Source organism: Diabrotica virgifera, chromosome 5 (assembly GCF_917563875.1).
Source record: "Diabrotica virgifera virgifera chromosome 5, PGI_DIABVI_V3a".
NCBI classification, from domain to species: Eukaryota; Metazoa; Arthropoda; class Insecta; order Coleoptera; family Chrysomelidae; genus Diabrotica; species Diabrotica virgifera.
The window spans coordinates 245,497,755-245,522,123 of record NC_065447.1 but is presented as its reverse complement, the minus strand read 5'-3'; the positions used below and the strand labels follow the sequence as shown (position 1 = coordinate 245,522,123).

Genomic DNA, 24,369 nt, shown 5'->3' with positions numbered 1-24,369 from the left:
AACTTGATTTTTTAACCGAAAACCTGAAACTTTATTAACAAAATAGCATTAAGAGGAAACAGTAGCGATCAACAGGTAGCGAAAACGCGTTCCAAGATTGCGGCTGTAATTTTGAATATTTTTTCGAGATATTTGGCACACGTATTCGTAATATAATAAAGAATGGCGGTACAGAGCCCAATTTGAAAAATATATTATTATGTGGAAATTACTCTGTAATTAAATACAATATTAAAAAAACGAGCATGTACCGCCATTAAGAAAAACAAAAAAATACACTTTCTTCAAATAAACTTTTTTATCCGATGCCTAGATTTTGTGTCATTTTGGAACTACTAAAATTTTTTATTTCATTAGTAGTTCCAAAATGACACAAAATCTAGGCATCGGATAAAAAAGTTTATTTGAAGAAAGTGTATTTTTTGTTCTTCTTAATGGCGGTACAGGCTCGTTTTTTTAATATTGTATTTAATTACAAAGTAATTTCCACATATTAATATATTTTTCAAATTGGGCTCTGTACCGCAATTTTTTTATTATATTACGAATATGTGTGCCAAATATCTCGAAAAAATATTCAAAATTATAGCCGCTATCTTGGAACGCGTTTTGGCTACCTGTTGATCGCTACTGTATCACCTTAAGGCTATGGGTACATAATTCGCAAATATTTTACGTGTATCCCTACTTTTTCTGTCTTTACACGGCAAATTACGTGTAGTAAAATTCACACTGGTGTGGATATGTAAACATTACTAGAATGTCATTCTACTTGAAAATGTCATAATTAATTTAAAGAGATGGCTTTTGAATGTTCTTGGATAACTGTTATTTTTATAATTGCAAATTATTAATTCAGTTAATAAATGTGATAATTTTTTCACTAACTATGTTTTCAGTGATTGTAATAATTTATTTGTACAACAAAAACTAATAATCAATCGAGAAAAGAGGAAAAGTGTTAAAGTGATTTTTTAATAATATGTTGTTATTTTGGAACGCTTACAATTTTGAACATCTCTAACAACAAAATACTTGGATCACAGGATATATCTGATGTATTCTCTGCTTGGATCTTCCACAAATAATACACAATAAATAACTTTTTATTAAGTTCACGTCTTAAATAAATTATTTATCAAATACACTATATATCAATAATATTTAATCAATTTCTCAAAATATTCCCGATGCAATGTCAAATATTTAAAATTATCACTGATTGTCAGTGTCTGACTGACAATATATGCTGACAATATTATATTCGGTTGAGTGCGTTGTAAGACAAAGACAGATTTGGAAAATATTACCACGGCATTGTGTTCATTTTTTTCAAATCCTGAAAAAACCAATAAATATTTTTGAAAAATTTAAACGCAGAATGAAAGACTAAATTATTACCGAGGGCCGAAAGTCCCTTAGAATAAATAAAAAGTTTATTTTGAATGAGATATTTGAAATTAAAAATCACACTAAATTTTCTCTTAGTTTTTTCACCCCTGTAACTTATTAAAATAAACATTATAGAAGTTCTCATGGACTTTCGGCCCTCGCTAGTAACGTAATCTTTCATTCTGCGTTTAAATTTTTCAAAAATACTTATTAGGTTTCTCAGGATTTGAAAAAAATGAATCCCCATTTGAATAGCATTGCAGCCGAAAATACGTACCGATCCTCTTAACAAATTTCATCACTTATTGTTTATAAACAATTGAGCTGTGATAACATATCTCTGATTCTCTGGGTCGTACTAACGTCTTAAAAAAACATATCGCACCTTGAAAACAAAAGTGGCACTATACTGAAAACATCAATTTTTAGTTATAGCGACCATCTGCATTACTTTTGACTAAACGCTCCTATTGCAGAGACTCCTGTTCTAATATCTCGCATAGTTTTTCCTAGAAGTCGCTAGTGTCACTTTTGACTTTTAGGTGTTTTGTCAAAGTGGTAATTTAAAAAGTGGCACTCTATCCTATCAGTTTCCGGCGGATTGTTGAGGGAGAAGCACGTCGTGGTAAGTAAAAAGTGACATTTTTTCTTTAGTGCCGGTTTTCATGTAAATTATGTACAGTTGTTCTGCCTAGTTAATGGATGAAAAACTGACATTTTAAGTATAGTGTCGGTTTTTGAATAACCTGAATGATTAATAGTCCTGTCGCCAGGGGGGGTACAACGGCCTCGTTAATTCAGATGGACTTACCCAAGTTTTTTTTATGTATTTTGACCCGTAGAACACGAATTTTTTGGGTAACAGTTGATCCGGATGTCGATAAGATTGTTATAGACCAAGAACTTGAGGAATCAAATAACAGCGATTTTTGGCAAAACAAAACAATATTTTGTATTTTTTGGGTCATTTTAAGCAAAAAATATTTCTACAAGTTTTTTAGTAGGATGCACAGTTTTCGAGATAAACGCGGTTGAACTTTCAAAAAATCGAAAAACTGCAATTTTTAAACCCGAATAACTTTTGATTAAAAAGTAAAACAGCAATTCTGCTTAGCGCCTTTGAAAGTTCAAGTCAAATTATGTCGGTTTTGATTATTTGCATTGCTAAAAATTTATTGTGTTACTGTTAAACAAAGCTACAAACAACTAGTGCGTGAGTGATGTTTCTATGATTTCTCATTTAAAATCGAACGAGTAGGTAGAATAGGTACTAGTGCAATCAAGACTATTTCTACGTTACATGCGTTAAAACGCATGTAAAAGCACGGGAAACCCTACGTGTTTATAGCTTTGTTAAAGAATAAAAAAATAAATTTTTACCAATGCAAATAATCAAAACCGATATAATTTGACTTAAACTTTCAAATGCGGTAAGCAGACTTGCTATTTTATTTTTTAATCAAAAGTTATTCGGGTTCAAAAATTGCAATTTTTCGATTTTTTTAAAGTTCAACCGCGTTTAAAATTTTCCAATATTTTTTACTTAAAATGGCCCAAAAAATACAAAATATTGTTTTGTTTTGCCAAAAATCGCTGTTATTTGATTCCTCAAGTTCTTGGTCTATAACAATCTTATCGACATCCGGATCAACTGTTACCCAAAAAATTCGTGTTCTACGGGTCAAAATACATAAAAAAAACTTGAGTAAGTCCATCTGAATTAACGAGGCCGTTGTACCCCCCCTGGCGACAGGACTATAAGTTCTGATATCAACGAATTAAATAATAGCATTTTTCATTAAGTGCCATTTTTTTCTAAGGTGTGGAATGAGATTCTACTGTTTTTTGAAACTCGATAATCAAATTTAGTTTAACCTCAGTATTTTAGTAAAAATAATAGGACAATCATGCTGTATTTTAATAAATACAGTAAATATTAACTTGACTTTTTATTCTAATAATCAGAACTTTTATGTAAAACAAAAGTGGCACTAAAAGGAATTTTTTTAAATATTTTTTTCTAAATTAGTAGTTACATTATTAACTTGACTTCTTCGGTAAAAACTAACTGTACTTTAATCAAACTGTTAAATAACATTAATTATAGTATTTAATTCGGTTATTTTAGTTCAACATCCATTACCGAACTGTTCGAAAAACTTTAAACGGTCATATTGAAATATCTAGATTTTGGGATAATGTCACTTTTGTTTTCAAGGTGCGAGATATGTTTATTCATAACCTTAGTCCTGTCGCCAGGGGGGGTACAACGGCCTCCTTAATTCAGATGGACTTACCCAAGTTTTTTTTATATATTTTGACCCGCAGAATACGAATTTTTTGGGTAACAGTTGATCCGGATGTCGATAAGATTGTTATAGACAAAGAACTTGAGGAATTACATAACAGCGATTTCTCGCAAAACAAAACATCTTTTTGTATTTTTTGGGTCATTTTAAACAAAAAATATTCCTACAAGTTTTTTCGTAGAATGCATAGTTTTCGAGATAACCGCGGTTGAACTTTCAAAAAATCGAAAAATTGTAATTTTTGAACCCGAATAACTTTTGATTAAAAAATAAAGTAGCAATTCTGCTTACCGCATTTGAAAGTTTAAGTCAAATTATATCGGTTTTGATTATTTTCATTGCTAGAAATTTATTATTTTATTGTTAAACAAAGCTATAAACACCTAGTATGTGAGTGATGTTTTCAATGATTTCTCATTTAAAATCGAACGAGTAGGTAGAGTAGCTACGAGTGCAAGTGAGGCAATTTCTACGTAGCATGCGTTAAAACGCATGTATTAGGCACGGGAAACACTATGTGTTTATAGATTAGTTTAACAATAAAAAAATTAGTTTTTAGCAATGAAAATAACCAAAACCGATATAATTTGACTTAAACTTTCAAATGCGGTAAGCAGAATTGCTACTTTATTTTTTAATCAAAAGTTATTCGGGTTCAAAAATTACAATTTTTCGATTTTTTGAAAGTTCAACCGCGGTTATCTCGAAAACTATGCATTCTACGAAAAAACTTGTAAGAATATTTTTTGCTTAAAATTACCCAAAAAATACAAAAAGAAGTTTTGTTTTGAGAGAAATCGCTGTTATGTAAATCCTCAAGTTCTTTGTCTATAACAATCTTATCGACATCCGGATCAACTGTTACCCAAAAAATTCGTATTCTACGGGTCAAAATATATAAAAAAAACTTTGGTAAGTCCATCTGAATTAAGGAGGCCGTTGTACCCCCCCTGGCGACAGGACTACCTTTCAAATGGTGTATTATTTATATACCGGGTTGTGAATTGGAAAACGGGCCATAGGAAACTCAATGTAAAATTCTAAACTGTTGAATTCCTGCTTCCCTAATTATTTTACATCAAAATTCATTAGAAACTATTTGTAGAGGATTGAAATCTGTTGAAAACAACTGTTAAAATTGTTCTACGAATTAAACATATTCCAAAATTTTGTAAAAATGTAATACATTTTTCAGTTTTTCAGCCCAAAATTAGGCCAACCAGAGTGCAATAATGTGTCACATTAAAATTATTATTTTCACATTTTTGAACTGTCAATATTTTTATTTTATCATTTATTTTTTAAAAACAATACATTTGATAAAATAAATACCCTCAGTTGTGGAGAAAGTATTAATATTAAAGACTTTTATTCAGTCAATGGTGTGAGCCTTGTCAGTTAAATAGTATCGTGTGGCTTAACTTCTAGACACATACCTACTGTGGCAAATGTATTATATTTTTCAAAATTTTGGAATGCGTTTAAATCGTAGAACAATTTTAAATTTTGATTTTAATACAGATTTCAATTCTATACAAATATTCTCTCATGACTTTTGATGTAAAATAATTAGGGAAGCAGGAATTCAACAGTTTAGAATTTTACATTGAGTTTCCTATGGCCCGTTTTACGATTCACTAGCCGGTATAATCTGTCAGACGAAAATGTTACTTAATTCTGCATCAATTATTTGTAAGTAAATAACTAAAAATAAATACGCTTTTTTTAAACGTACAAATTTGAGAAATTATGAAAAGGATCAATGACTTTTTTCTCAAATAGAATGGTTTAAGGGAATATAAAATAGAATTGTTTTTAACAGAGTCTACTCAATGTTGAGTACTCAATGATCGGATTCATCTTTTGCACATAAAATAACTACATAAAAATTCACATTGTGCAAAATGTGCTTAAATATTTTTGTTTATTTTAATAATTCTTAATAATTGAAAAAAGTGATTACTTTCGGGTTTAATTAATAAAAACTTATTTGTTTATAAACTTTTTTAATCTAGAGAATCTCATTTTAAAGAGCGAGTATTTTCAAGAAAGTCGTCTGTTGAACATATTCATCTACAACGTCTAATTTTTTCACAATATTGAAATAAATGAAAAAAGTCTCATTTTTCGATATTTATGAGATGGTACGCCTTTTCTGTTGACTTCCCCAAGATATTCGATATTCCAGTTGAAAAATAGCGTCCAGTAATTTTTATTAATCAGATTTTCAGAAAGCTGTCCTGTTGTAAATGTAACATAAGAATTTTTTTGTAAATTTACTTCAAATAAGAAGTTATCCAGATAGAAATAATATATTTGTTTTAAAAGATCCTGGCCTATTGTTACACCCTGTAGGATCGTGGTTTTAGTACCGACTTCGGCGTAAATAGTTGGTTTTATTACTAGGAGTAGTGTAACCCGAGTCAATTCCAGAAACGGTCTTATTCATAAATTTTATCTCTTAATCTGCCACGTGTTTGACCTGCCACGTTTATTTTAATTAATAGCAAATTAAAATGGGGGTTGTACCTACGCTTGTAAAATTTATGATATAAATAGAATAAATAATTGATTTTCAATGAAACGGTAATTAGGCTGAATAATAGTTTTATTACATAGACAAAGTGTTTATAGTATATTAAGTATGGAGAACGCTAAGGGTTTTATACTGATCGAAGACAATTGTTTGGAGGAGGAGCGGAGCGACGACTCCAATTATTGTCTGAGATCGGTTATCCTTAACGTTCGACATGCTTATAACGTTTTTTTCACGACTGATACCATTATAAATTATAAAATTAAACATTTTCGTCATATTGACTAGTTTCATTCATTTTATCAAGATAGATACTTTGGTTGTTAGGTAGTAACTAGGGTGCATAACAACAATGGAGAATTGAGTTTTTATTTAGTTGTCAATAATTTTAAGTACAATTTTGATTATTATAAATTAAAATATGAGCGAAAGTGAATTAGAAGAAATTGAACGGGCTTGGGAAGAAGGGTGTTCCGCAATTATTCCCGAAAAATCCAAAATCCGTTATCAAAATACCTACCAAAGTTTTAAAAATGGTGCGAAGGCAAGAATTTAAGAATCGAAGAAAAGACTCTATTGGCATATTTCGTTCTAAGACATATGCAGTTGAAAGCTCCTGGAAGCCTCTGGGCAGAATATTCAATGATTAAATCCACCGTTTTTCTTTATGATGGCATTAATATTTCCAAGTTTTCAACTTTGATCGCGTATTTGAAGAGAAAAAATGTTGGATACTACTAATGTAGTGAAACCACAGCCCAAACAAGTGGGATGTCATTAAATAATTTAACAAATTGTACCATAAGTTTCAATATTAATAAATAATTCGTTAGTTTTCTTTATTCTTTCAAAAAATAAATTAAAATTAAGAGATTTTTTAACTCGACGGTAAGTGAATTACTTACCGTCGAGTTGGAGTACTTACCGTCGAGTTGGATTACTTACCGTCGAGTTGCTAGTAAATGTCACCTACTGACGTAAAATCTGTCACGGTAAACAGTCAAAAATGATCAATCGTGCAAAAATTTAATTTTTGGACTGTAATTTCCTGAAATTATGAAAATAGTTTTTCAAACGAAATAATTGAATATTATATAAATTATAATTATTTATTTAAATTAAGTAGGTACCTCGGCAGCTAAAGTATATTTAGTTGCTGTAGTAATGAAAATATGAAACAGTTAATTTCTAAATTGAATTAACAAAATAACGTGTTAGGTATTCTTTTTCTCATAGGCATATTTGAGTGCGTCACAGTTTTTCGATTTCTTTCTAATGCATTAAATTGTATGTGACAGAAAAAAAGGCACGTCTGTGATTACAGACATTTATAACATTTATTCTAGTTGTCGATAGGTGGCGCTATAACCGAAAAAAATTATTTACGAATTATATAATATATCTACGAATATAATTGTACAATTTATAAGACTATTTGCGGTGTGCAAGTAAGTACTTGGAGGGGATACGAAAAACGATCGTGCGCGAATAGCGGAAAAATATTGCAACTTTCTTAAATAATTCATATTGTCAATTGAAATTGTCAAATTGACGTATATTTCATACCTATTGTCATTGAAGAAGAAAAATAAATAAAAGGGATTTGGCAGGAAGAGGTCCTTATAAAATCTATATAACACACCGATACTGAGGGAAAGAGACATATTATACTGCGTGCGGGTGAAAACATGATTTATTGATGGAGCGCATCTTGTGTTTTCGTCAAAATCAAAATGAACTGATGATCACGATAACATGAATACAGAGTTGTTTGTGAAAGGGTTGAAAGAAAAACTGGTTCCACGTTTACATGAACCATCTGTTATAGTTTTGGATACTCATACCATTAAGAAATTTTAAATAAACAATTACCAAATTCCTGGACAGTACATAAAGTAAAAGAAGGGTTAAGAACTGAAAATATTTCATTTGCTCAGGATTCTTTCAAGCCAGAATTACTACAGTTAACCAAAAGGAATGAAAAAGCAAAAATATTTATAGTAGATTAGATTATACATACTTTTGGACATAATGTGTTAAGATTGCCCCCTTAGTGAATTGTAGTGGATTGCCCCCTTAGTGAATTGTAGTGGATTGCCCCCTTAGTAGATTATTAAGTTAAAATCCCATTACATATACTTAGGAAATATGCAAAGCTTACCACCATAAGTAGTAATACTGCTACTCCTGCAAGTTGAGAAAAAAGTGTGCGTAAATGTGAAAAGTTAAGAGAAGAATGTTGGATGCGTGGAAATCGCATCAAAGCAATTAACCGAGTTATCATTTACAATCCAAATAAAGATTCCGACGACAGTGATTTTGAATATGGATCTAATTCTTTATTACATTGTAGTATAATATGTTTTCAGTTTCATATAAACAGGATTTTTCCTTGTCTTCGAGAGTCCTTAAAATATTTTGATAATTTGCTATTTAGTCCAGGGCGCATCTGTTTTGAGATGGACGTTGAGAGGTGACTCAAATGTTTTTGCAGAAATTGCTTGAAAATAAATCAAATAATAATATTTGAGTTATCCTCCATCTCAAAAAGGTCCGGAACATTGTTTAAATAATCAAAATGTCAAAAATTGAAGGAAAAATTCGATTTTTTTCTTCGTTTTTTGATTATAACTTTAAAAGTATTCATTTCCGAGAAAAGTTGTACTGACATAAAAGTTGCGTAATTAAATTTCCTATAATATAGAATTGGTTAAACATTTAAAAAATAGTCACCCTAGTTGCAAAATAGCAATAATTGTGAAAAAAACATACAAAAACAAGTATTGGCATTTTACGTTTTTCAACAATTTATACTAAACTTAGGACCTTCATATTTCATCCAGAAAAACCTTATGATACAGTAAAACAATACTGTAAATTTCATTAACATCGGTTCAATAGATTTTGCAATCCAGCTTTCGCAAAAAGGATTTATTTTTTCAAAATGTTACAGGACTGAAAATAAAGCAGATAGCAAGTTGAAATTTTTTTTGATTATAGAACTGTACTGTACCTTTCAGTTGCAATTTTCAAAATTAAAATCGATTAATTACCACGGCGTCAGAAAATTTTTGAAATAAACAATAATTTTTGGTGCTACGCGCAGGACAGCGGTGTTCGATTCACACAAGTTGATTTCCACCAAAATTTCTTCCTATTTTTATCTAACATATTATTTTCTTACTCTAGATTTTGTTGTATTTTAATATTTTAATTCCACAAAAATCAAACTAATTTTATTATTGCTTGTGAAATATTATTTAAACAATTGCATATGTTTAAAAATAATAAACTTTTATTATTTAAGTTAAAATATATGAACAAAGAAAGTTTTTGCTAATAAAAGTGTTATTTCAAAGGATAGAGTATGTGTTTTTATTTTGCAATAAACAAATGTATTTATTTATATCGAAATGTAATAAAAATTAAAATGTATCAATCATTAGCAAAGGTCATTTGAATGCCCAATCAGAGAAAACTATCCGCTGTCCTGCGCGTAGCACCAATAATTAATGTTTATTTAAAAAAATTCCTGACACCGTGGTGTTAATCGATTTTAATTTTGCAAAATTTCAAATAGGTACAGGACACTTCTATAAGCAAAAAAAATTGCAACTTGATATCTGCTTTATTTTCAGTCCTGTAACATTTTGAAAAAATGAATTTTTTTTACGAAAGCTGGATTGCAAAAATTTATTTTGCAAAATCTATTGAACCGATCTTAATGAAATTTACAGCATTGTTTTATTGTATAATGAAGATTTTTAGGGTGAAACACGAAGGTCCTAAGTGTAGCATAAATTGTTCAAAAACGTAAAATGCGAATACTTGTTTTTGTATGTTTTTTTCACAATTATTGCTATTTTGCAACAAGGGTGACTATTTTTTAAATTTTTAACCAATTCTATATTGTGGGAAATTTAATTACGCAACTTTTATGTCAGTACAACTTTTCTCGGAAATGAATACTTTTAAAGTTATAATCAAAAAACCAAGAAAGAAATCGAATTTTTCCTTAATTTTTTGACATTTTGATTATTTAAACAATGTTCCGGACCTTTTTGAGAGGGAGGATAACTCAAATATTATTATTTGATTTATTTTCAAGCAATTTCTGCAAAAAAATTTGAGTCACCTCTCAACGTCCAAATGTACTAATATTTTTACAGATGGGCCCTGGTCTAATTGAACATAATGTTAAATACTCTGGGCTAATTAGCAAAATACAAGGAAAGTTGATTAAAAATTTACGGTCGCTAAAATAACCACAATAATTAAGATACATAAGCATAACAACTATGATTTTTGTATAAACAGACACTGTACCTATCTAATGCACTTTACGGTATTGAAAATGGACTATTTAAGCGGCCTCAGGAATATTTTAAAATTATAAACAATTTTTTGGCTTATAAACAAATAGAATATCTCGGGAAATATTAAATTAAATTAAATCATGAAAACGGTATTGGAAAAAAAGCGGCCGGACACTTCTTCTAAAAGAAAAAAAGTTTAATTGTGATGAGTGGTTCCTGAGATACAACCGGTCAAAGTCGATCGGCATTTATGGCAAAGATATAAACAATAGAATCATAATTTTTGAACCATCACCTTTGTATGTTTGTCCTCTTTCTCCACACAAATTTTAATATCTTTAAAATACTTATAACATATATTATTATAATAAATACTATCGATATTACGAGTGAAAATTGCCAAAAATAGCAAAATTCCAATCAAAAATTAGGTTGGAGAAAATGTAATCTCAAAGTTCAAAATCGGTATACGTTAAAAATGCATTTTCTCGGCTTCCCATGGAGCAACTTTCTTCATTCTTTTTTTTTTGTTCCCAAGTAACTCGAGTAGAGCCATCTAACTAACGCATTATTAAATGTCAATCTTGCTTTTGTTTTATTATAATAAATTAATTTATTTATAAGAAAAGAAAACTACATATTTTTTCCAGTTGTAGACTATTTTTAGATAAACTTAGTACAAGTCTACCTTTTAAGGTTAAAAACACAATTATTCTCATTTGAAAGCTGTATAGTTATTTAAACAATCTTTATTTAAACAAATTAAAAAAATTTTGTTATAATAAATAAATGAATTTATTATAACAAAACAAAAGCAATTTTGACATTTAATAATGCGTTAGATGGCTCTACTCGAGTTACTTGGGAACAAAAAAAGAATGAAGAAAATTGCTCCATGGGAAGCCGAGAAAATGTAAAATCAAAGTTATTCTTATGTATCATAAGTATTATTGTGGTTATTATAGCGAACGTAAATTTTTAATAACCAATTCAATTGTTGCTAAACTGTTCATTTAATTTCGATCAGCTTCTGGAATTATAATCTATACGAAAGGATCTTTTATATTACTAAGGTATTTAATTATTGATGAACAATTACTTATCTAAAGTTTTAGTAGAAAAATAAAAATTTTGTTGGAAAAACCCGCATTTTCCGGGGAAAATTTTTGTCGAGGTAAATCGGGAAAATCCCGTCTCTATGTAGAATTTAATTACGGTGAATTTTTATTTGGGTGTTTTTGGTGTAAAGTTAAAATCTTTGGAGTTATAGAGCTAAAATTGAAAAAAAAAAACACAATTTTCGGGCGCCATTTTGTTTATAAAAAAAGTAGCACACTATCTGCGGACCTTGCATACCTATATTAATAATATTTACAGCCATAAATACATTCATAACTTTTCCCAAAAACGGCCTATTCTCTGATAATCTGCCCAGACTAAAACCAAAAATTTTAGTAAACAACATGGTGTCTACGCTACTAGTAAATGATTAAAAATGCCATACATAAAATATACATGCATATAATATTATGTATAGTTAGTTTTATTGTTTTTTATCCTATAAATCCAGGTAAAGCATAAGAAAATTTAGTAAATGCGATGCACTAATGAAAATGAAAAAAATAAAAAAACAAATAACATACAGTTCAGCCACCAGCATAAAGTTCTTTATTAAAATTTGTTGTCAGGACATTTTAAATTGGACTCCAGGAAACCGCAGGTAATAAAGGCCGCAAATCCTTTGAGTCCTTTTGTTTAAAATATAACTACATTCGCAAAAACACCCACATCACAGTAATTCCTGGAAATGAGTCCTTTACGTGGGCGACACATGAAAATATGGAATTTTTTATGATAACTTTACCTCCTTAATGGCATATTAAACGCACATGGACAAAGTTGTGGCAGATAGTCCAGGCTGTATTCTCGCCCCCGTTAGGTAAATTATTTCGATTCGTTTTTTTTTGCACAAACTTACTCAAAAAGAGGGCCTTATAACAAATCCACAGGGTGCTAAGAGGTACCGCGGTCGGAAAATTGTTTAAACATTTTTTTAAACAAATTCAAAAAATATTTTTTTTTTATTTTGAACCATTTTTTTAGATTCCTTCTTTCATTCTAAGCAAAAAAAGTCTATCGTAATTATCTCTAAAATTGATTTTTGTTGAGTTATATGCGATTTAAAATTTGAAAAACGCGAAAATTGACATTTTCAAGGCTTAATAACTCGGTTAAAAATAATTATTATGACAATCAGAAAGTGACCAAATTAAAGTTTAAAGCCCCCTACAAGATCCTTAAGGATTTTTTTCATTATTTAATTACTAAGCTGTTATTACAATATTTTTACTGAAACTAAATAATCTAAAATTAAAAGAAACTGCGATCTCTTGCGGTATTACAAAAGTAAGAGATCATGTTTACCAAAAAGGATTAAAAGTTTACAAAAAAAAAATAATACCTTGTCATCATCATCATCATCATCAACCCATAGTCATCCACTGCTGAACATAGGCCTCCTCGAAAAACTTCCATTCACATCTATCCTGCGCTGCTGCAATCCATTTGGTACAAAGCCTCTTTATGTCTTGTGGGTGGTCTTCCCGGGTTTCGTCTATCGGCTCCCGGTCTCCACTCCAAGATTTTTTTGGTCCACCTATCACCTCTCATTCTCGCGACGTGTCCTGCCCACTTCCATTTAATTTGAGTTATGTGTTTTATAATGTCTTCTACTCTATCTCTTAACGTTATGCCCAACAATGAACTTTCCATTCTACGTTGCGTCACTTGTAGTTTTCGTGCAAATGTTTTTGGTGGGGTAAGTGTCTCTGCGCCATATGTAAGAACAGGCAGGACACATTGATTAAAGGCTCTTCTTTTTAAGCTGATAGGTATATCTCCTTTAAAAATATCACGTAGTCTTCCGTATGCTGCCCATCCCAGAGTTATTCTTCTTAGCAGTTCACCAGTTTAATTGTCTCTGCTAATTTTTACCGTATGTCCAACGTATATGTAGCTGTCAACAACTTCAATTTCGACGTCTTCTACCTTTAAAGGATGGCTCGGAACTAAATTCGTCATCATGCTGGTGTTTTGGTAATTAATATTTAGACCTACCTTACGTGCTGCATCGCAGAGTTCATTCAACATATCATTGGCAGTTTTTAGGTGATCTGAAATCAGAACAATATCATCTGCGAATCGTAGATGACTAAGCATCTCACCATCGATATTTATTCCTTTATTTTCCCATTCCAGTTTTTTCAAAGCATGTTCAAGTACAGCAATGAACAAATTAGGCGACATGGTATCTCCCTGTCGAATACCTCTCCTAATATATATCTTATTGGTAGGACAATGTTAGTGCGAGTGAGATGCACCACTGGACGGTCGGAATGGTGCATCTTTTCCGCACTCACCATTGACGGTCGCCTAATACGCGTTTAGTGCTCATTGTTAATAATTAAAAATAACAGCTTAGTAATAAAATAACTACATAAATTTTTTCAGGATTTTTCAGGGAGGTTTTAATCTTTGATCTGGTCACTTTCTGAATTTCATAATAATAATTTTGAACTGGGTTTTTAAGAGGAAACAGTAGCGATCAACAGGTAGCGAAAACGCCTTCCAAGATTGCGGCTGTAATTTTGAATATTTTTTCAAGATATTTGGCACACGTATTCGTAATATCATAAAGAATGGCGGTACAGAGCCCAATTTGAAAAATACATTAATATGTGGAAATTATTCTGTAATTAAATACAATATTAAAAAAACGAGCCTGTACCGCCATTAAGAAGAACAAAAAAATACACTTTCTTCTAATAAATTTTTTTATCCGATTTTGTGTCATTTTGGAACTACTAAGTAAATCAAAAATTTTAGTAGTTCCAAAATGACACAAAATCTAGGCATCGGATAAAAAAGTTTATTTGAAGAAAGTGTATTTTTTGTTCTTCTTAATGGCGGTACAGGCTCGTTTTTAAATTTTATTTAATTACAGGGTAATTTCCACATATTAATATATTTTTCAAATTGGGCTCTGTACCGCCATCCTTTATTATATTACGAATACGTATGCCAAATATCTCTAAAAAATATTCAAAATTACAGCCGCAATCTTGGAACGCGTTTTTGCTACCTGTTGATCGCTACTGTATCACCTTAAGCCTTGAAAATAGCCATTTTCGCGATTTTTTAATTTTAAATGGCATATAACTCGACAGCAATTAATTTTAGAGAAAAATCACAAAACACCTTTTTTGCTCATAATGACCCAAATAATCTAAAAAAATTGTCCGAAGTGAAAAAATTGATTTTTTAAAATGTTTAAAAAAATTGTTTACTAAATTTTCCGACCATGGTACTTCCTGGCACCCTGTGAATTTGTTATAATATGGATCCATTTTTTAATAAGTTTGTGCAAAAAAAACGAATCGAAATAATTTACATAAGGGGGGCCAGCATACAGCCTGGACTATTGTGGCAGAGTGAAATGAGCTGCTGGGGTAGTATATGTGGGTTGTGAAAATAAGTTCCAAAAAAATTAAAGTAGACATTATTCTCTTAATTGTAACAATAAAGAGGACATTCTCGGGGCAATGTATTTTGGGCTTTAATGCTTTTTTTAACGGTGTTTCCAAGTTTTGAATTAATTAATTTAATAATACATTCACTTTATTACTAAGGCTTTTAATAACCTAGAATATTATATAAACCTATACTCAAAATCCGTCATTGTGGGTTTCAAGCTCGGATGAGCAATGAGAAGGGTGAATTCCTAATGAATCGATATTAGTGGTAGGATATATATAGAGGAGTGCAATTAAAACGAAAACATGCATTGTTTCGGAAAAATTCAAACAAGCTTATATTTTTCTAAAACTTTTTTTGTTAGTTTATATACATGTTAAAGTGAAAAGTTCTACTTGCAGATTTGGCCGTTAATTGTTTATTAATTGTTTAAACAATAACAATGGTTTTGTATAAATAATTTAAAAGTAAATAAACATAAATAAATATATACAAATATAAATAAATTTATAAATAATAATAAATCATCATTTTACTTTGATCACATATGTTTCTATTTTGTTTTTGATTATGCTGAATCCGAATATGGCATTACAATTTGAAAATTCTTATACAGAAGCTCTTATACAGTATGTCTGCGTAGCTAGGAAATACATGGGAAACTTTTTTATTATCAATTTTACGAAAAAAGTTATTCTTCATAAAATGCTCTACCTGGTCTATAATCTAAGATACAACCATAAGATATCAAACTTTTTCAATTTTATTCGAGGTATGTAAAAAATATGAATTTTTCTTAAGAGTGAAATGCCTTTATTATTCACAATATTTTAATTAAAAGGGTGTAATTAAAAACTGAAACATATTTTTTAAACTAAAAAGGGGTATTTCCCTAGGTTGGCTGTATATTATATAGTTAAAAACTCTAACATGAAGTACAAACCACTTCTATGTAATTGGTATATTTATTAAAATATATTATTAAATACATATTTTTTAATTAGAAATAACTTTTCTTAATAACAATTTTCGATATTGTGAATTATAAAGGAACATTACTCTTGGGTGAAATTCATGTTTTTGTCGTACCTCGTATAAAATTAATAAAATTTGATATTTGATGGTTGCATCTTAGAGTATATACGATGGAGAGTATTTTATAAATTTTCGTAAAACTGATAATAAAAAAGTTCTGCAGACATACTCTATGAGCTAAATTTTTTTTGTTGAACATTAATTTATTATTGTTGAAGCTTATTATTAAATGTATTTTAGGTAAGTTTTACAGAAAAAAGTTTTGATCACTTTGTATAACCATTTTTTTAGCTGGTAATGTTCGGTTTTTGTATTACATTTTTGTTATCTTTCTTAATTTTCTCAAAAAGAAATAGTTTATTTCATTTTTAAAATAAAATAATTTAGTGCGTTATAAAGACTACATCCGAAGCTTTAAAAAAGCATATATAAAATTGTAATAAATCTGTTCAAACTTGAGTAATACCGTCTTAAATTGTTGGTGATTCTGTAAAACTACGAAGTTTTCAAAAATTACATTATTTGAGACGTCGTATCGTTTGAATTGAATTTTTGAGATTCTTTTTTTAATAGAACATCGTTTAGTAAAATGTTTAAAAGGTAATTTATGCAAAATTGAGAGTTTTATAAGAAGAATTGTATTAGTTACACATTTTTAAATCATTTTTAAACAAAATTCATTTTTAAGTCTTATTTCCCGCCCACACCGTACTTATGCCCATACATTTTATTTTTTTTTATTATAACCATAAGATGGCTTAGTTATTCTTCTTTCATGTCCAATTTTTAAAATTTCAGTTGATCCATTAGTTAAAGAATTACATTAAAATAACTCAATTGTGTCCTTCTCCGAACGCTAGTTTAAAGTGCGCCAATGTTTGTGAGAAGGGTGACTTTAGCGTTATAAATAAAAAATTATAGAAGCTACAGATTTAATTTTAGAAAAATCTTTAATAAGGTTTTTTTTGTAAATTTTTCTGAATTGTTTAATGGTTAAATCAGTTTTTTTTCCAAAGTTTATATTTTCGGAGTTATTTAAAAAAACATCTAATTTTGCGGTTCATTCGTTTAATAAAAAATGAAGCACCCACTTCTCGAGTAGAACTTTTTGATATTTTGTTTATTAAACATTTCTTAATGAAATTACAAAAAGTTCCATCTTGTTTGATTTTTTCCTAAGTGAAAATCTATATGCACTCCCCTAATATTATGCCAGGTCTCTGCTGTCATTAAATACCAAGAAATGCTCTATAGTATTTTACAGGAATTTGCGACTATTTTGAATTTTAGGAAAAAAAGTTTTGACTTAAATGGTCCGTTCTTCTGAGAAAGTTTTTGTTTTTATGAAAGTTTCAATATTTGAAGCGCTGTCAAAAACAAGCAAAAATATGTTTTTTTTACATTTGTTATGGTACAATATACAATATACAATATACAATATACAATATACAATATAAAATATACAATATACAATATACAATATACAATATACAATATACAATATACAATATACAATATACAATATACAATATACAATATACAATATACAATATACAATATACAATATACAATATACAATATACAATATACAATATAAAAAAATATGCAATTATTAGTGCAAAAATACAAGAAAATTACAAATTCTATTGTTTTTACATTGTAGGGGTAACTGTTATTTTTAATCGGTCTAAATTAACTATATCCTTGCAGTATGCTCATTTTTTTAATTTGTTTTTTTTTTTTTTGTTGCAGATCCAACAAACTCAAGCCGTTCTGGCTATCCATCACCGAAAAGGAAACGTTGCCGGTGCTGGACTTCCTGTCGGCGGCGCTCCTTTCCGCAGAATACGACCGTGCCTTAAGTAGGGCGCTCGCCATGCCCGAGTGCCCGGTGGTGCCCTTCTTCGGCGCCTTCCTCAGGGAGCTGCGGGAGATCCTCGCAGCAGCCGAGGCGGGCGGAGTGGGGCCGCCCGGAGATCATCTTCCGCCCGCTGGGAAGTCGCCCAAGGCCGCACAAGGACATAGGGACCAACATCATCAGCAGAGACAAGTGGTAGGTGAGAGTGCAATAATTTTGTCTTTGTTTTGTCTTCAACATACGTGAAATTATTAAAATCATTTCAGAATTGTGGGCAGTATTAGAAAGTGAGGTTCAAAGAAATTGAAAGAGGTAGTTATGTTATACAGAGAATATCTAAAGCTTAACACTTATCACTGTTTCACTCGCGTAAAATGGGATTGAAAAGTTGCTATAATCGTTGTATCGCCTTCGAAGGTAACTATATTGAATAATAAAATCAAATTTTATCAAAAAGAAAATTCGTTCTATGTTAGCCTACGAACTTTTCAGCCCAACGATTATTACCAAAAATACTTCAACAAAACCGTTCTGAAATGCTACTTATTGTAATTTTCTCTCTGATTTTCTAACTGTAAATTCTGTAACTTTTCACAATACCGGATTCATATAAAATCATTTCGAGTTCCCGTTGACTCGGAATAGTTAATAAGAATATATCTCAAATAAACCGCGTACCGTTAACATCCATTATCCTTGGAAAATTTAGGAAGGAAGCCTACTCGGATTTTCATTAATAGTCAGAGTAAGAGTCAGAGACGGCAGATTAACTTCCCTGAGTGGCTTTGAATAATTCAATCTTTGTTTTCGGAATATTAGTTCACCACTAACCACAGCAGGTATATTTTAGTTTGCGCTAATTTATTGTACTATAAAAGCAGGTAAGTTCCTGTACAGGATGTCCGATATTGCGAAGAAAATTCCTGAAAACTTAAGACTGAAACCCCTATGGTAATGTACTTCTTCTTCTTCCTTCGTGTATGTAGGCTTTAAAGCAGGGGTGGGCAAAGTGCGGCCCTCGGGCCGCATGCGGCCCTTTATACATTTTTTGCGGCCCGCGGAAAAGAAGTGAATTATTTTCATTTAAAGATTTTTTTTAATTATTGCTAATATTAATAAATAAATATAGATAATGAAGCCATTAATTAACACTTTCGCAGCGGGTGATTTTTCCGCAAAATTTTCAACATAACGCGGGCAATTATTTGGGTTTCCGGCAGAGTTTTGTCGGCTCCCTGAATGAAATCCACGAAATTTCAACAAATGGAAACGATATTTTTGAAGTAGTCTGGAACTGTTTGGAAAATTTTAAATTAACGCTGTAACCACCTAATAAGTGTAACAACTCGCAGAGCACCAAATTTAAGAGGAGCAAATATTGTAATGTTGAGAAAACTTATTACGTCCATGAACAATTTTCAGAACATCAGTTATTATTTTTCACTGCTTAATCCATGAGCAGGTATTGTGCAAAAATGTTTTGCAAGTAGTCAACGCCAACGTCATTTCAATTATAACTAATATTGTTAATTATTCGTTCAATAGGATTAAATCATCGTGCATATTTTTATATTATTTAATTCTTTCAAAGAAAACAAAAACAATGAAGGGAATATAAGATTTTTCAAATTTATAACTTTGTTTATTTTGATTTAAATGACGCGTGTTTCATATTACGTATGATGCGTGTTTACATCTATTTAAGCACGGAATTTCCCTTCAAATATTTAAGTAACTAATAGCAATGTGAAAATAGAATTTACTATTTTATTTGGAAATAAGCCACAATTTAAGTTTGAAATTAAATTTATTTTAGGTTTCCATTTCCACTTCGGATATCGTTATCAAAATACAAAACATTAATAAATTAAACTAATTAAGTAAATGCTTAATTTATTAATGTTTTGTATTTTGATAACGATTTCCGAAGTGGAAATCGAAACGTCAAATAAATTTAATTTCAAACTTAAATTGTGGCTTATTCCCAAATAAAATAGTAAATTGCATAAGATGTCACAAGGAAATAGCTTCAGAACAATATTAGGGAAAAAAGAAATAGGTTCATAGATAAAATAAAGATAAATAAATATATAGATAGGATAATATTTAAGGGAAATACAACGCTTAATTAAGTGCGAATTCTGTTTAAGGGGGAGGGGTTCGGTTTGAAAAATTTGAAATTTTTGATATTTTTATTATTTTAAATGAAAGTACATAAATAAATAAATAAATAAACTTCAAGAATACTCTCTAAAATTTTCAACTTGACCGGATCACAGTATAAAGAGGGACAGTAGAACCACTCTCCGAAAAATTGGAAGTAAAATATGTAGTCGCGCATGGCGACCGCGCAATGTTCTTAGTCGGTTTTGCCCCACTCTCGCATTGCTAGTCGCATAGAAACGTACGGGTTTTAACGAGGAAAACCCGCATCCACCACTGGTGAATTACCAATTCCGTACTGCCGGTATTACTTCTTGAGATCAAAGCGCCGACAGAGGAGTGGTTTTACTGTGGAACCTCTATATACTGTGACCGGAGTAAAATTACCGGAAGTAAAGAATGTTTAATATCCCTACCTTCGACTTGCTTTTTAGTGGCTTGAGCGTAGTGAGATACGTTCAACAGCTGTTCCCGTCTCTTTTGTAAATTACTCTGCGATTCAAAAACTTATTCCGGCGTGCATCACTTTACGGTTTGATAGACAAAAAACAAATTGAAATAAAAGTTTTCAAACCAAACGCGTTTTTCTCAAAACTGCTTTTTTCAAAGGCGGTGGACATTTTAACTCAAAAATTACCTACTTGACAGATCCACCTGAAATTTTTCATAGATTTTCTTTAGACATTTCGTGAGGTAACTCTGCCGAGATATGTTTTGGTTAACAATAATAAATATGTTGATTTTCACCATTTTTTACAAAAATTCGTTATTTTGACTTGTATTTTGAGTGATACCTATCAAAAACTCAAAAATCGATAAAATTAAAAAACTCCAAAAACTCAACAGCGTTAACTCGAGAAACTCATAAACTAATAAAATATTTTTGAATTTTTTGTTTCATATGATCCATTGATGAGTTCTACTGCAAAATCAATTTTTTGGGGCTGCCTGTAAAAATTTGCAATTTGGCTTATTTTTCAATATTTGATCTTGATTTTTTTTTTGAATAATCTTCTATCTAAATAAATTATTTTATTTTATTTAAAAATAAAATAATTCTATCATAATAATTTCAAACAAAATTCAAGAAAAGGTGCTTGATTTCAAACCATGGCCCCTCCCCCTTTAAAAAAATTAGTAAAAACCTAAAAATTCGAACATTTTAAGGTAACAAATATTGCGGCCGTTGGTAATAGACCAAAAATATTTTGTGGCCCTTACTAAAAGATGTTTGCCCACCCCTGCTTTAAAGCCTGTTTCTTCTTCAATATTAGCCTCATTCATTTCTCGTGTTATTCGTACTATCCTATCATCTGCCAATCTACTAATGTGTTCGTTCCACTCCTGTTTCCGTTTTGTCACCCATCCATTTATGTCTTCTATATTGCATGATCTTCTTATGTTTTCGCTTCTCTCCCTATCCAACAGACTTTTCCCTGATATTCGTCGAAGTATTTTCATCTCTGTTGTATCTAGTAGTCGTCTCGTTTTAGATATGTCAGGTCTTATCTCCTCCGTGTATGTCAATATAGGTCTAATTGCTGCTTTATAGATTATTTCTTTTGTGTCTTCGATAAAACTTAAACGTCTAATAAATTTTATTCGACGAATATTGATTTATTTGTTGTTGGTGAAACCAGCCCTAAGGGTCTTAGGCTCACCAGTGGCGTAGCGTAGTGGGGGCAGCAGAGGCGGTCCGCCCCGGGCGGCACTTTTTAGGGGGCGGCCAAATTTAATAATAAATAATAAAAATATTTTGTAAATATTTGAACCATTTTATATTTTTATCGCAACTATAAATTCGGACCGATTGAATGGAGCTCGGAATCTTTAAAATCAAAAGCAGATACAACACGGCTTACTAAGGAATGGTTTTACCGTACATTGATTAACGGCGAAAAAGTTTTACGTACTTGGATGGCTTATTCTCCATCTAAAGCATCATTATTTTGCTTTTGTTGTCGTTTATTTAAGAACGTAAATACACTGAATGGATCTAAATTTTGCTCAACTGATGGATTTTACTTGGTGGAAATTAAATCCTAAGGTTTCAAGTCATGAATCAAGTGCACTACACATCCAAAATTATTGCAAATGGAAGGAGTTGGAGAGCAGACAAAAAGGACGGACTATTGACAAAAAAGAGCAAGACATGGTAAAAGAAATAAAGAAATGGCAAGAAATTCTGATCCAGAATGTTTGATATTATAAGATTTCTTGCCAAACAAAATTTGGCTTTACGTGGACATATAGAAAAAGACACCAGTGCCAATAGAAAAAACTTTTTAGAATTGGTTAATTTAATTGCAAAATACGATCCTGTACTTCGTGAACATCTTGTAAGTTCTAAAATGTGTAGCAAAATGTCAATCACTTATATGTCACCACAAATACAAAACGAATTTATTGCCATTTTGGAAAATAATGTTCGCCAACATATCATCAGACAAATAAAAAAAGGTTACTCGAGGTACTACAGCACTCCAGATATTTCTCATAAAGATCAAACAAGTCAGGTATTAAGATACGTAGTAATTGAAAATCAGGAAGTAAAAGTAATGGAATCTTTTATAGATTTTATTGAAACTAAAGACAAAACTGCTGAAGGAATTTCAAAGATGATTTTGGACACGATTCAAGCTGATGGCCTAGATATAAGCAACTGTAGAGGCCAAGCATATGATAATGCTGCTGTTATGGCTGGAAAGTATTCAGGAGTTCAGCAAAGAATTCAAGAAATAAACCCTAAAGCTGAATTCGTACCTTGCTCAAAGCATTCGTTAAATCTGGTTTGTTTACACGCTGCCCCAGTTGAGGTGGATCCAGTAACTTTTTTCGGCACTTTAGAACGTTGCTATTCTTTTTTTTTTCCTCATCGACACATCGTTCGGAATTTCAGATAGCAGCGACAGGCAAAATCTTCTTGAAAAGTGTTCAAGACACGCGGAGGAGTGCAAGAGACGATGCCCTAAATGTGACATGGCATGATTACAAAGACATTTTCGTCACTTTGGAAAAACTGACAGAGGCAGGTGAAAGCTTAAACACTAGGACAGAGATGCAGGTGGTTTACTAGTTTCGATGCAGTAATTTTCCTTTTTTTTGGGCCTGTGGCAACCGGTGCTACATGAAGTGAATGATGCACAAAAATATTTAAAAACAAGGGGACTGACATAAGATTGTGCGCTCAGAAAGTGTAAATGCTTTGCAGATAATATTGACAGAGAATTAATAAACGTGATTGTAAAATTTAGATAAACTTTTTTATTTAAAATCTAACCTGTATAATGCAAAATATTGGTAACTATTCTCACCGAAAAGTTATCTATAGTTAATGTATGTAATGTAAAGTATACATTAAATTAAAATACCTAAATAAGAGGGCGGCAAAATTGTCCTCCGCCCCGGGCAGCAGACACTCACGCTACGCCACTGAGGCTCACCGAATTACCATTGGGAATATCATACAAATCGAATAGACCTGCACTTGAAATTATTCTTGACTATTTTTAGATGAATAGTGCTGGCATTTCTAATCTGAGAGAGAGAGAACTGGGAGCACTTTTATAAAAATTATAATATGTTCACGAAAAAAAAAATTAATATTTAAAATAGAAAAAAAATTCATAATTATATTTTGCTTATTAGAACTTTTATTAATGGTTTATTAGAATTGTTTATAATTTGTAGTTTTCAGAATTAGTAGTAGATTAGGGCTATTGTTAATTAGTCAAATAGAAATTTTTTAAAGTAATAATTATTAAATAAACCACTGTAATCCCATCAGGAAACGACCTGGATTAGTCACAAGAGGCCAGGTCATTTGTATAGTACTATAAATAAATAAATAAATAAATATGTAAATAAATAAATAAATAAATAAATAAATAAATAAATAAATAAATAAATAAATAAATAAATAAATAAACAAATAAATAAATAAATAAATAAATAAATAAATAAAATTGACTACCATCAAATCACGAAAGTTTTAATACTTCGGACACATAACGCGAAATAAATCCAGATATGTCCCTCTACAAGCATTCCTGCAAGGAAAAATATTTTGAAAGTGAAGTCCAGGAAGAAGAAGAACATCCTGGTTAAAGAACCTCAGAATCTGCTTTAACACAACATCTGTGCAGCTTTTCCGCGCTGCTGCAGATAAGATAAATATTGCTGCAATGACTGCCAACATTCGCCACGGATAGGCATACCAAGAAGAAA

General features: G+C 30.7%; 1 protein-coding gene across 2 annotated transcripts in view; it reads left to right on the top strand.

Moving 5' to 3' along the window:
• The window catches only part of LOC126884758 (1-phosphatidylinositol 4,5-bisphosphate phosphodiesterase epsilon-1-like), an 890,827-nt gene that overhangs the window by 719,108 nt on the left and 147,350 nt on the right, over positions 1 to 24,369 (top strand). For both annotated transcript variants that reach the window (XM_050650976.1, XM_050650975.1), the window contains one exon: positions 17,874 to 18,174. In XM_050650976.1, coding sequence (XP_050506933.1) covers positions 17,874 to 18,174 — 301 coding nt within the window. The remainder of the gene's footprint in view (positions 1 to 17,873; positions 18,175 to 24,369) is intronic.